Genomic DNA, 14397 nt, shown 5'->3' with positions numbered 1-14397 from the left:
AAGACTGAGATGGGACTCTGAGTTGCCACTAATACTGGGGCAAAACTGGAGGCTTCTGATGGGCAAAAGGTCCAAGGAGTTTTGATGGAAGCAAACATCTGTTGGAGGGTATAACACCACGATCGCCACTGAATTTCACTTCGTGCAAAATTGCAAAGCCAATTCTGAGGTTCTCGCCTGGGCAAAAGATCAGAGGAATTTCAAAGGAAGCAAAAAAAGGGGAGGGGGAGGGGAAGAGCCTTGGCGAGAGTGGCGAAACTTATCACACAGCCTTGAAGGAGAAGCTGGCAGACTACAGCTCTGGAAGTTAAAAGCAAAGGACAATGCTTACCACCCTCCTAGACCATTAAACCCTGACTGGGCTCTGCAAAGGTGCCATAGTTTATTGTAAGTGTCTCAGAGCATGGACTGACCACAGGGAAAGACCAAATTCTAGTGCCCACACTCCAGAAAGGTGCTAAGCTGGCACAGATGTTCTATGTCATGGAGCAGGTTCGTGTGGTGTATCACATATATGTGTTACATCAGCCGTTTAGACAACAATCTTCCCACCAGACTGTTGGCTCCCTTTGTGGGCAGCCACAGAAATGAAAGGAACATACAGGGATCCTTAAGACAATTTGTACATGCAATGATTTCAGCCTGTGTATAGGGCTGCATCCACACCATGTATTTAAAAGGACATTACTTCCCCCCCCAAAATCCTGGGAACTGTAGTTTAAATGTGTGGGTGTGCACAGCCTTGGATGGAACACTTTATATATAAGCTAAGCTGTAATTTTAATTATATTGCCTGCTATCCAACTCTGAATGCTTCCCAGTGTGGCAAGTGGTTAAAAGCAGTCCATTAAAACAACCAGTTACCAATGGTAAAACGTTAAAATGGCAGAACTCTTAACAAGAGAGTTACATGTTAAAACCACGTAAAATCAGCCAGTAAGGAACACACAGACACATATCAATAATGACTTAAACATATGGACAAATGAGAAGATATTGAAAAGTTAACAAACTCAACGGCAAGAAACATTTTCTTTTTTTGTAAGCAATTTTTATTGAAAAATGTCAACATAGGTAAAGGTAAAGGGACCTCTGACCATTAGGTCCAGTCGTGGAAGACTTTGCGGTTGCGGCGCTCATCTCGGTTTATTGGCCGAGGGAGCCAGCGTACAGCTTCCAGGTCATGTGGCCAGCATGACTAAGCCACTTCTGGCGAAGCAGAGCAGCGCACGGAAACGCCGTTTACCTTCCCGCTAGAGCGGTACCTATTTATCTACTTGCACTTTGATGTGCTTTTGAACAGCTAGGTTGGCAGGAGCAGGGACGAAGCAACAGGAGCTCACCCTGTCACGGGGATTCGAACTGCCAACCTTCTGATCAGAGCGCCCTAGACTCTGTGGTTTAACCCACAGCACCCCCCGTGCTCATTTTTTATTGAAAAATGTCAACATAGAATACAATAAAAAGCCAGGAGACTGGCTCTAATGGCTTGAGGACCCACTTCTTAAGGGGCATTGCATCCTCATTAAGACAGGGTGAAACCCACCTCTCACCACAGTACCTCTGATTTGTCTGCACTGAACGTCAGTTTATATCACACTACCTGTTCACCACCACTTTTAATAAATAAATTAATTTTCAAGTTACTGCCCTCTGAGGCAGAGCTTACCTGGATCAAACTGAATAAGTTTAGAAGGAGCCGCAGTAAAATCCTTTCCTGATGAAGCAGTTACTTCATTGATCTAAGGTAGAAAATGGACAGAAAATGCACAGTATGAGGGGCTGAAACTAAGACTTGGCTGGATCCCTAGCACCAAAGCACACACCTAAACGCACTCTCTGGCCAGAGAGAGCCTCTGGCAGAGTTAAAAAAGTCACAAAAACAAGCAGCAGTGTAGTGTGGGGATTTAGGCTCTTACACTTTTAATGTCCCATTTAATTTGCTACTGGAGCTTCCCTGTTTCTACCCTTGAACAGACAACACAGCTTAGTAAGTTTAAAAATGCTTTACTTACACAGTTCCAAAATTCAAGTTCATGCATTTATTCATGCAGCAGCAAGTAAACACAGGCAGAAATCTTGGGCTACAAAATATAGTGAAATAGCTCTAAGCATGCGGTTGGAGATTGTAGCAAGCAACCTCAGGCATGTCCGATCTCAGTGAGTTCCTTCCAGGTGAGGGGTGTGACCTAGCTGAGTCTAGCAATACAGATCTATGGTATTAATTCCTTCATGCATTGACTAGCATTACACATGCTATAGTTACAGTATATGAGGCTGCAATATCCCAAAGATTTGTCCAGTTTCTAACTAAGACCAGACCTTATCTCAGAAAGGGGAAACACTTTTCCTAGGAAGGTAAGTATGCCATTATGCTTAATGCCATGGTCTAGCAGAGAAGTCTTTATCAACAAAGCCTCCAGACAAATTCTTAAGTCAATGCAATTTGTCTACAGTGTTTCATTACTGCAAGTTAAAGGTCAGTTCAAACCCACAAAAAAATCCTCCCTGTATGCACCCGAAGAGTAGATGGAGTTTTGAGATTCTAAAAGAGGTTTCAAAACCGTGGGCATTTTTCCGTTGAGTCATCAAGATGCAAGAAGTGACACATAAAATGCCACATGGAGTGGAGAATGGGGCGGGGGCTAGAAGTGGTAAGCAGTTAACACGAGTTGAAATTTCCCCCCTCGTTTTTCATGCATGTTTGTATGTACATTTAATATGCTGCCAGATGAAGCAATCCAAAATGTTGTGACATCCTCTTGCATACAGTAGTATTCAATCAATGTCTGTTGTGGGCAATGTATCTCGTCTGTGATTCCAATGTGTCAGACCCTCCAAGTGTCCCTATTTTCCAGGGACGTCCCTGATTTAGAAAAGCTATCCAAGTTTCTAATTTGATCCCGCTTTTCCTTAGGATGTCCCTATTTTCATTGGAGGGGATGGAGTTATCCAACCCTCATGTGTTTGCAGGCAATCCTGTATAGGGAAGGTTTTTTTAAAAAATGTTTAATATTTTGCTATGTTTTCATATATGTTGGAAACTGCCCAGAGTGGCTAGAGCAACCAAATGAAATGTGTGGGGTTTAAATAGTAAGATTATCATTATGGAATGGGACGTCCCTATTTTCATCATAGAAATGTTGGAGGGTATGGAGGTGTGTGTGTGTGTGTGTGTGTGTGTGCTTGCGCGTGCATTGCTATTCCCTTAAAACCAGTGGTGTAACTCTCCCATGCTACACAAAAGGTGATTTTTCTTGTGTGTATTTATAAATGCTACCAAGCTTTTGAGAGGAGCGTACTAATTCATTTTGCTTTAATGGCAGGGACCAACATTAAAGTAGGTAGCAGCCAAAAAAACAACCCACCATTTGGCTTAGGGGATAAAACTGCACCCCCAAAGCCTGAGCAGGGTAGTTCTTTCGACACAAGGTAGGTCAGTTGGACTTGTTATGAGAAGACTTGTGTAGGACTGCACTTTGCAAACTACAGTGGTGCCTTGCAAGACGAAATTAATTAGTTCCGCGAGTCTCTTCGTCTTGCGGTTTTTTCGTCTTGCGAAGCACAGCTATTAGCGGCTTAGCGGCTATTAGCGGCTTAGCGGCTATTAACGGCTTAGCGGCTTTAAGAAAAAGGAAACAAACTCGCAAGAACTCGCAAGACGTTTCGTCTTGCGAAGCAAGCCCATAGGGAAATTCGTCTTGCGGAACGACGACCCTTTCGTCTAGCGAGTTTTTCGCCTTGCGAGGCATTCGTCTTGCGGGGCACCACTGTAGCACTTTTCAAATCCTTCAACATCCTTAAACTATGCTTTATTTTCAGTTCCTTTTATGACAACGTTACCTTCACTGCAACAAAGGCAGAATCTGTGATGTACCCTGATCGGGTGATCCTCAAAGGCAGCACCTCCACATTTTCGCAAACTTCATAAACATCCTGTTCCATTTCAATTTTTGACCATTTCAGTTCCAGTCTATTGGGGGGGAAGGGAGAGAAAAAGAAAACACTGTATGCAGGAGAGGGGGAATTTGCAGAGAAAATCCAAAAGAAGTCCCTGCTAGTTCAGGAGCCAAGGCAGCTGGCATTTCTTTCTTGCTGTCTGTGCAAACACACTTTTTCTACCAATGTATCACTGTGTTCAGGAGGAAACTGGTCCTAAGAGAGAAGCAAACAGGACTTAATTTGATAAAAGGCTTACCGGAGCTAAACCTTGGTTGTGCTTTCATGTTAAGGCTCAGTCTTCAAATTGCAATGTGTATTCATGGGTACAGAAGTGCCTCCGAGCATGCACAGAACACGCATTCCCCTCACCGTGGAGTAGTGACAGCTGGTACCCATGTTTTTAGAAGGCATTTAGGGCAAACACACAAACTCGCTGAGCTCTTTGGGCCCCCTGGGTAATAATTTGGCTGAGGAATAAACCCTCCCCCCCCCCAATGTTCAGGGGGCAGAAGAGGCTGAGTGTGGAGCCACAGCTTCCATGGCTGGCTTCTCCTCCTATTGCTGGAGAAAGAGGCCCTTGTGCCTCCTGACTTTTAGAAGACATCTGAAAGCAGCCCTGTTTAGGGAAGTTTTTAATGTTTGGTGTTCTATTGTGCTTTTAATATTCTGTTGGGAGCCGCCCAGAGTGGCTGGGGAAACCCAGCCAGATGGACGAGGTATAATAATAACAACAACAACAACAACAACAACAACAACCACAACCTCCACTCTGCTGAGACAGGCAAGAGAGCAGCATTGTAAAAGTAGGCAGCAATGTGCCATAGTGAGACTCAAAGGCCTTCCTACTCTCATATGAGAGTGCCACATGCTACCTTTATCTGAAATCCTGAAGGGATACTGCCATCCAGTGTAGACAATACTGACAATACTGACGGACAAGCGGTCTGAATCCAGTTTCCAATCTTTCTACTCCCTGTGCACCAGTAGGCTGCTCAGAATCTATGGCTTCCCATTGATTAAAAAGCTTCTGGGCAGGGACTTCTGTTGGATGAAACCTGAGGCATAAATATAACCTGCACCCCACATATGGAACTGCCTGTAAGATCTCAACAGTTTGGAGCAAAGTCACTATTCCTCGTTTATAGGTTAGCAATACTTTTTTAAAGACTGAATGCAGAGTCATCTAGTGGCCAATTATGGAACGGAAGCGAATTCTTTACACAACACCATTTCCATGTGCCCCCAAAACAAATGCTTGAGTGCTGTTTTTCTAGGGAAAAAGTTGCTGGAACTCACCGTGAACACCCCCTGCCTTGTTTTCTTAAAATGGCAATGGTACCCACCTGAGAGGTGCCGGAACTGAGAAAAATGCCCTGGTTATATCCAGCAAGGTTTCTCCTCCAGAAAGCTTGGTTCAGTTACACTAAATTTAGTATCTAAAAGATCTGATCTGATTTAAAACCCTTCCGAGTAAAAGAAAAAGAAAAAAGAACAGCAAACAGGAAAAAAAAGAAAAATAGTTGTGCACACAAAACAGAACTGAATGTCCAATTTTTGTTTGCTTGAGTGGAAGTATATCAGATTTTAAAAATAGGAAGAAGGAGGCTCCCCACCGTCTGAGTCCAATACTTACCATAGTATCGGTGCAGCGTAAACCAATGAGAGTAAACGGTATTTATAGAAATGCACCCAAGCAGCCCAAGAGGTTGTAAAGTTGTCTCTACTTAAAATAAAGCACAAGACCAAACAGATGTGCAGCATGCTTAACTCTGAGCCAGTATGGATGTTGCATTGATCTTCTTGGAAGAATGAAAATTGGGGACATTTAAACAAGCAAGCGTCCCCCAGATGTGGCGCTAATGAAACTCAAAATGTCCTAGGACCCGCAGGATTCTTTCTTAGATTCATGCTGTCTTACACACCCACTCAAATTACTTGTGCTGCAATTGGATTTGTACGGCTACCTTCTATATTTGCCACCACTGTCATAAACAGAGCATTTGCAGGCAGCCGTTAGTTAAACATTATTAGAGGGAAGAAAGAATTTGGAGGGATATTTATACCCTTTTGTTATGTGAAGTTTTTAAAAAAACTCACTGAAAATTATTCCATATATTTGGGACATGTTACCAACCCAGATCTAGAGTGACCTCTAGCTGCAGAAAGCTGCATCTAGATGCAATTTTCGCATGCACAACTTAGCAACGGAATGTGCTTAATTTGCAGTCAAACTTCCCATCTTACAAGCACATATATAACTAATAATTGCCATAATTAGTATTATTTCTGTCATATTTCACAGCAGGCAAATAGCTTGCCAGCTTTTCTCTGCTACCGTGAGAACTGTGTGTCTTGTCAACAAGTACTGCCTTAGTAAGAAAATAGGATAAACCTTCCTAAATCTGAATGCTTGCATATACACTGTGAAAATGAGAAAAAAAGAAAGAAAACATGATGGATTGGTGTTATGCCACAATCCATTGCATATTTGTGAAAATATCACTGTATACTTAAGTACAGGCTCTTTTCACAAATGTGAAATGTTAAGGCTAAAGACTGCTTTCCAGAAGTGAAATTGTCTGATTCTGAAATCCTTCTCTTTAATCTCAGAAGTTTGGATGATTCAGGAAAGATGGTTTGCGACTGGCCAATGATATTCTTCTCATCATCCCTTCAAAGTTTCAGGATCAATCTCCAGTAATGAAAACAGATTCCAAGATTGAAGGTGTAAGGCCATGTTAGATAATGCCAAATGCTTTTCTAATTTTGAGAAAAACTAAATACATAAAGCTGACAGATTTTCTTGAACAAGTATGTAAACTCTGATAACAAGAGTTCTGTATATTTCAAAAGTCTTCATCCTACTTCAACAGTAAAATGTCACATTTACCTATTTTCTGCCATTTATAGTCGCATAAATGTTTTCTCTGACAACTTTTACCGCAACACGCCAACTACTCCTAGCCTGACATCCTCACAGAGTTGTTTGTAAGGATAACAGGTTAATGTATGTGGAACACTTTGAATGTCGTAAAAGTCCTAAGTATAATGTACATAATCACTAAGAGCCAACATAGCACCAACTCCCCAGACAATTCTCTTCCTTGATTTTTTTAAAGGCCTACAATTATTTTTTCTAACTCCTTCCTTCTAGCTCCTGTAAAGAATCCTGCTGCACAAACCTGTGACCCAGTAAAAGGTCTCTGCTTCAAAACCTTCAGCAAGTGACCTGACTTAAGGGAGGAAACAAACAACAAATGCTATGAGCAATGCAAGTGTTCGGAGAATGAAAGCTCTAACTTACATCTGAGGCATTGCAGAGTTTCCTTCAGGATCGGTAACTTGAATCTCCAGGTCTTCTGAATTCCCCTCCCAGTAACGGTCAATGACATAAAGTATGGTTTTGCTCTTTAAATCCTTCTGACTGAATTCATGCTGAATAAATCCACCTGAGAAAATGAATGCAGAAATGTGACGTCAATCCACTATACCCAACAAACCAATACAGTGGTACCTCGGGTTACGTACGCTTCAGGTTACATACGCTTCAGGTTACAGACTCCGCTAACCCAGAAATATTACCTTGGGTTAAGAACTTTGCTTCAGGATGAGAACAGAAATTGTGCTCCGGCAGCACGGCGGCAGCGGGAGGCCCCATTAGCTAAAGTGGTGCTTCAGGTTAAGAACAGTTTCAGGTTAAGAATGGACCTCTGGAACGAATTAAGTACTTAACCCAAGGTACCACTGTATAACTTGCCATATTAAGGGGCCCTGAGGAACTGGAGGTGACTCTCACTGTATCAAGCACTGAGGCATATCTTCAGCTAATCTTCAGTTGAGCTGGGTCTGGGTGCTTTACAATTATTCCCTTTGCCCAAGGATGGCCCCAGCCATCTTGGTGCCTGAGATACCCTGAGCAAACAGTGCTCCTGCCACTCCCAAGTCAAGGGGCATGGTACTTAAAGACGTTCAAATTATTTTGGCTGTTGTAATATGAGTGCTCAGCAGCTGCGAACTAGCAGCTCATTGTTTACATCATGTGATTCTTGTGATGTGACTGAGCGTGAGACAGGATGTTCTTCGTTCTTCTCAAGGTTGTGTTCTCAGTGTAACTTGAGACCTTCCTGTTGTTGTTGCAAAGGGGGAGTCAGTGAGATGCTCAGAGGTTTCTGAGAGAGCAGACATGCTTTGTGCAAGCTCGTGTACAGTGTACAGTCCAGGAATAAAAGTAGAATGATTTAGACTACTTTCAGAGTGTTTTACTTTCTTCTGCTGACATGCAAGGGGAAAGGGAGTGTGCATCTCTCAAGAGGGAGGTGTTGCTTGTCGCTTAACTCAAATCTCCCTGGTCTGACCGAAGACCAGCCAGGGGCAGATCACCGGCAACAGGCCCCAGTGCCTGGGAAGAGGAGTCTGCCTTTCCCGAGGGGGCTGGTTTCCAACACTGGCACCTGAAGCAGAACCACACCATCTGCTCCCTGGCAACAACCCCCCTACAACAACAATAAATTTAATTATTGACCATTTCCTGCTCCTTCATTATATCCCAGTCTTAGGCAAACACCTCACTCTGTCTAATGGTAGGCCTGGCCCTGTCACAGCACCTAAAGTCTTCAGATGCATCTAACACATACAATTCCAGAAGCCTTCACAGCATTTCCCCCCCTAACACTTGCACCTTATGGTCAACCGTCTTGCCACAGAGAGCGTCAGGGCTCCATGCGCAATTGAGAGCCCTGATTTTTACAGGGTCCCACAACATGCAGGGAGCCTCCACAAATACAAGAGGCTCCTTGCTGCTGGTAGTTGCACTACAACTTGCGAAAGGCAACAAAAATGGCGAGAGGCTGTGTGTGAAGCTAACACACTTGCCACGGCTGCCTTTTCGTCATGTAATAACTTTTTTGTAACATCTGAAGAGGTCTTTTGTTTTGTTTTTTAGTTCCACACTACTTTGATTAAAAAGCCAACATACACTGCAAGTGTGGTTTCTGCTTTTAGGAAGGAATCGTATGAATTTCTGAGTCCCGCTCTGAGTTCATAGAATACAACTGGGTTATACAGCAAAATGAAATAACTAGGTTATGAAAAGAATCAATGACTCCCACAAACTTGGGTCTTACACACTTTTCTGCAGCGGTCTATTTCAGTCTGCTTTTCTGACACTTTCTCCTGAAATAAAGTTTCCAGGAAAATTCTTCTGTAACAAGTCTACTTAGAAGGATCAATTGCAGTACTACCCAACACAATGTATCTTGTGAACTACACGGAAAGGGGAAATGACACTATACCTGTTGTTACATTTTGCAAGTAGCCGTACCGAGGTCCTCGCAAAATCTTGAAAATTATTTGTTCATCATCTCCATCACAATCTGATGCCTTCAGGGCCCGGGAAGTAATGTAAATACCAAAGTTACCATTTTTCAGAAGTTCTACATCTGAAGCAGCACGAAGGTGGACAATTTCTGGTGCTGCTTTGGCTGGGCTGTCCACCTAAAACAAAAATTAATGCTCACTATTACTGATCAAAGGTTAGATATTGAAGGAAGGAAGGAAGGAAGGAGCAACACACTCCCTTACCCTTGCCCTATTATAGCCAAGGCTCTACTTTTTGATGCCATAAAGGTAAAGGTACCCCTGCCCGTACGGGCCAGTCTTGACAGACTCTGGGGTTGTGCGCCCATCTCACTTAAGAGGCCGGGGGCCAGTGCTGTCCGGAGACACTTCCGGGTCACGTGGCCAGCGTGACAAAGCTGCATCTGGCAAGCCAGCGCAGCACACGGAAACGCCGTTTACCTTCCCGCCAGTAAGCGGTCCCTATTTATCTACTTGCACCCGGGGGTGCTTTCGAACTGCTAGGTTGGCAGGCGCTGGGACCGAGCAGCGGGAGCGCACCCCGCCGCGGGGATTTGAACCGCCGACCTTTCGATCGGCAAGCCCTAGGCGCTGAGGTTTTTACCCACAGCGCCACCCACGTCCCTTTGACGCCATACATGTCATCAAAACAGGGGTCTTAAACCCAAATCAGTTTGATGAATTAGCTTATATAAGTCCTAGAACACTGAAACTTGAGATACATGCAATCTAAGGCATGCAACTTACTACAACTTTGTGTATGTATGTTTATGATGAAAAGCCCCCTTCATGCAAGAATCATGTGAAGGGGCATAGAAAGAGCCTATGTCTCTAGCCCCATGCCCCAATTCATGTGGCTTCTCAGTTCCTCCCCCAACATCCATATGTTACCATGGGGAAAAGTGATGTGCCATTTCTTCACACATTCTCGAAGCCTGTATGACTGTGAGCTTGGATGCCTCAAGTTTACACACACAGGCTTTTCATGTTAAACATCCATGCCTAATGTGTGGGAATTGGGAAATGAGCAGAGACAGAAGCACAGTCCCTTAACCACCATCTACAGTCGATGCCCTTTTATGAAATTCACACATGAAGGGGGCTAAAGAAGACAGGAAAAATCAAGGCAACATAAAACATTTCATTTGGCATACAAGCAGTTCAAGACATCCTCATTGATAAAGAAGTAGGAATGTTCCCAATACAAAATAGTAAAAATACAAAGGGAAAACAAGAGAAAGAGAGAAGAGAGAAAGAGAACAAACAGGCCAAAGTTAAAAGGATAAAAGAAGGAGGAAAAATAAAGAAGGGAAAAACAGAGGTGTACTTGCACATCTCTATCTGACAATTGTATGTATATGGGTGGGGGAAAGAAGTCATTTGCCTTGGACTTAGGACACAAACAGGAAGGGGACAGTTGGAGGAGGGGAGTCCCTGCATGAAAGGCAGGGTAGAAAGGGTCTCCCAGGGTGAGAGACTGGGAGATGATGTAGGCTCCCAGGTAGGAGATGGGAGAATCTACCTCTCTGTATGTGGATAAATGACAGGATATATATGATGTAATATGGTAAAGGGCCTTACAGGTATTTTCCCCCCTCTTCCTCTTTCTTTCTTTCTTTCTTTCTTTCTTTCTTTCTTTCTTTCTTTCTCGCTCTCTTTTTTAAAAAAATATTCTCGTTCTGTAGACTAGTTTGATTCTTATTGTATTTTATCTCAAAAATTGTCAATACCAATATTTTAACAAATTAATAAAGAAGTATGGAAATGGAATAGCTAACAGTCAAAACTTGGGACATTAAGCTTACTTCTTTATTCTACAGAACGTATCTATCACCATTCCGTAGTGCTTCTGGGGTGTTGTTTTTTTTAAAAAAATAACAATAAAATACAGCACGATAGAATCCTAAAACCTGCATCAAAATGAAGCTAAAGACAATAGTGTGTGTGTGCAGGAACTTGCCTGGATGCTGAACGCCAAGGGCTCTAGTTGCACCTTGTTATTTACTATGAAGCCTTCATTCACTCCATCTGTTGCCACAAATGTAAATCTGTCAATCCGAGAATCCCCTCCTCCATGTCTATAAGCAATGTTCAGATTGTCCACATCTTGTTGGCTGAAGCTTTGCTGCCATAGGCCAGACATTCTGTTGAAGAGCTGGCCGTACTGTGGGAGCTGTGCTAGGAGAAAGGAGAGGTTTTGCGGATCTGTGTCTGGGTCCGAGAGCTGGAGAATGTCTGGAGAAATGAGCGCAATGCCACCTTCGAGTAAGGTCAAGCCTTTGTTCTTGGCCACTGTGGGTAAGGCTTGGTCCACTGTCTCCAGGATGATCTCAAACTCTCCGTGTTTTGTCCTTAGTCCATTGCTGACGATGAATCTGGCAAAAAGAGGCAAGTGTTCCTGTTTCACCATCTACTGAAATGAAATATAACAGACACCTTTACTAAAGGGTTTGCCTCTCGGTTACTCTGAGAACATATCAAGACCCCCAGTCTCTGAAAGAGTGACACTCATGAGTGGCAGACACAAAGTCCGTGAACTTAAGAGACAGCATTCAAATGATTTATGATCAATCCAACTGCATAAATGGACTGTAAGTTGTGGGAATGGTTATGAGGATGCAGATACTGTCAGGAAAAAGCAGCAATGCAAAAGCAAGCTGCAGGTGGCTGGAAAGTCAAACAGGATGTTTATGTCTGTGACTGTACTATTGGAGAAAGTGGGCAGTCCATTCAGTGTACTGAGCACCGGATGTTAGCTCAGTGTATCATGTGACCTGTACTGGAAGTACAGAGGTGTGGTCTTCTTCTGGAGACTGGAGTGTACAGACATGTTTTTCTCTGTACTGCTGGGATGACAGAAATAAAGGATGTAAATAGATTTCTGTCTGTCTTTTTCCCCCTCCCTGAGGGTAGCAGGGAGGAGGAGGGTGTGTCCTTCTCACGTTGAGTGGGATCGCCGATTTGTGACCTTGCCTGGATCCTGCCGGGGGAAGCAGACGGGAAGGTCATCCAGGATCTCGAGCCGAATGCCTGGTGTGAGGCCAGTTCCCTCTGACTGACGGCTGAGAATCCTAACAGATACATCATTGCACCCATGTTTCAGTATTCTGTTATGTTTCTTTTCAGTGACCCCAAATTGCCGTGGAAGTGTTTGTTTACTTTAAGGATCGGCATGCCACTGTTATGGTGTTCAACTCTTCTTTCAAAATGTTAAAGCATTACTGATAAACGAACACAGCTATGAGCTGCCCAAGGGAGGAGGCCAGCAGCAATGGCCATGGAAAGAATATGGAGAGGCAGCCGCTGCCGTCACCGCTGCCAATCGGGAAAAGCGGCGGCTCATCCTCCACCCCAAGCTCAGCAGAGATGGCACTGGTGGGGGAAATAGGGACATTCCGGGATCAAATCGGAAGCCATTTTTTAATTCTGGGACTGTCCCTGGGAAATGGAGACACTTGGAGGGTATGCAATTGCACATGGTCTACTAGAAATATAATTCAGGTAGGTATGTAGGTCTGATGCAGGTAGGCCATGTTGGTCTGATGCAGTCGATATATATATATATATATATATATATATATATATTTGCTTTCGTAGATTTTCACGGGTATAGGTATGCAGGTTTTGGTGTCCTCGGGTGTCTTCTCGTGTAAAAGTTGGGGTGTCTAGGCGACGTTTCGACGAGGTCTCACTCGTCATCTTCAGGCTGGTGCTTTCGGCTTCTTGTTACTGGAACAGAGCAGGATCTCAGTGTTTGAGTTCCTATAAATACTGTTGAGGGGTGTGGTGTATAGCCTCCAATGTTCTGGGCCGAGAGGAAGTTCCCAGGCTAGTGTGCCTTTTCTTCTTTTGTTCCTTAGTTGCTTGAGGGATATCTTGAGTGATTTCTTGAGTGATATCCTGAGTACCACTTAGGTGGGTCATTAGGTGTGGATTAGTTGCTAAAGCCTTTGTGTCTTGACCTCTTGAACTTTGTGAAGAGTTTTTCTGAGAAGATGGCTGTAGTTGTGCTCTGGCTTGGCTTCGTGTATAGGGGCGAGCTGTGGTTTTGTGGCCTGTGCCAGCCAGATCTGTGTAGGGATTGCAGGGGGGTGCAGCATCCGGAGGTGCCATCATGGTTTGGCTACTGGATGGTGTCTGTAATTTATCTGTGGAGAGGGTCTGGGTTTGGGTCTGGTGTGGTTGATTGGTGATGGCGTTTTGTGTGCCTCTGGATCTGGTGTCAGTTTTTGTGGGGAGGGCTAATTTCCAGATGTCTGGCAAGCGGGATGTGTCGTCACGCTTGTTCATGTTGTGAGGGTGTTTCTCTATCTCGATGGCTTCCATGATTATTCTCTTGTGGTGATGTTCCATGTTAGAGAGCAATTTGGAATCTGCAAAATTAATTTCGTGTCCTGTTTCTTTCATGTGTTGGAAAAGAGAGGAAGTTTTTTCTTCTTTTTTGACGGCATTCTTGTGTTCTGCGATACGTGCATTTATTCGTCTGTTTGTTTGTCCAATGTACGTGGCTGGGCAGACTTTGCAGGGTATTTCATAGACCCCTTGGTTTTCCAACTGGATTTTATCCTTGGGGTTTCTGAGGATATTGGCTATCTTTTGGTTGGCGCAAAAGGCTGTTTTGATATTGTGTTTATGGAGGATTTTGCTAATTTTATCTGTAGTGCCCTTGATATAAGGAAGGAGGGCCATGCCATTGTTTTCTTCTGTGTCTTGGTTTTTGGGGGGTGTTTCTTTTTGGATTAGCTTCGTAACCCTGTTTTGCTGGTATCCATTGGCAATTAACACATTTGAGAGATTCTGTAACTCAGTTGTCAAGTGGTCTTTGTCAGCCAGGCGTTTGGTTCTGGAGATGAGAGCACTACAGATAAAATTAGCAAAATCCTCCATAAACACAATATCAAAACAGCCTTTTGCGCCAACCAAAAGATAGCCAATATCCTCAGAAACCCCAAGGATAAAATCCAGTTGGAAAACCAAGGGGTCTATGAAATACCCTGCAAAGTCTGCCCAGCCACGTACATTGGACAAACAAACAGACGAATAAATGCACGTATCGCAGAACACAAGAATGCCGTCAAAAAAGAAGAAAAAACTTCCTCT

General features: G+C 43.7%; 1 protein-coding gene across 6 annotated transcripts in view; it reads right to left on the bottom strand.

The window, feature by feature from the left end:
• The window catches only part of FREM1 (FRAS1 related extracellular matrix 1), an 87204-nt gene that overhangs the window by 15031 nt on the left and 57776 nt on the right, over nucleotides 1-14397 (bottom strand). For 2 of the 6 annotated variants that reach the window (XM_028711517.2, XM_028711516.2), the window contains 5 exons: nucleotides 11258-11672; nucleotides 9234-9435; nucleotides 7247-7391; nucleotides 3844-3973; nucleotides 1670-1742 (listed from right to left, as the gene is read on the bottom strand). In XM_028711517.2, coding sequence (XP_028567350.2) covers nucleotides 1670-1742; nucleotides 3844-3973; nucleotides 7247-7391; nucleotides 9234-9435; nucleotides 11258-11672 — 965 coding nt within the window. Of the gene's footprint in view, nucleotides 1-1669; nucleotides 1743-3843; nucleotides 3974-7246; nucleotides 7392-9233; nucleotides 9436-11257; nucleotides 11711-14397 lie in introns of those variants that run through there. The other 4 variants (XM_028711518.2, XM_028711519.2, XM_077921556.1 and 1 more) reach the window with 4 other exon arrangements.

Source organism: Podarcis muralis, chromosome 17, assembly GCF_964188315.1.
Source record: "Podarcis muralis chromosome 17, rPodMur119.hap1.1, whole genome shotgun sequence".
In the NCBI taxonomy this organism is placed as follows: Eukaryota; Metazoa; Chordata; class Lepidosauria; order Squamata; family Lacertidae; genus Podarcis; species Podarcis muralis.
This window is presented reverse-complemented; position numbering and strand designations above follow the sequence as displayed.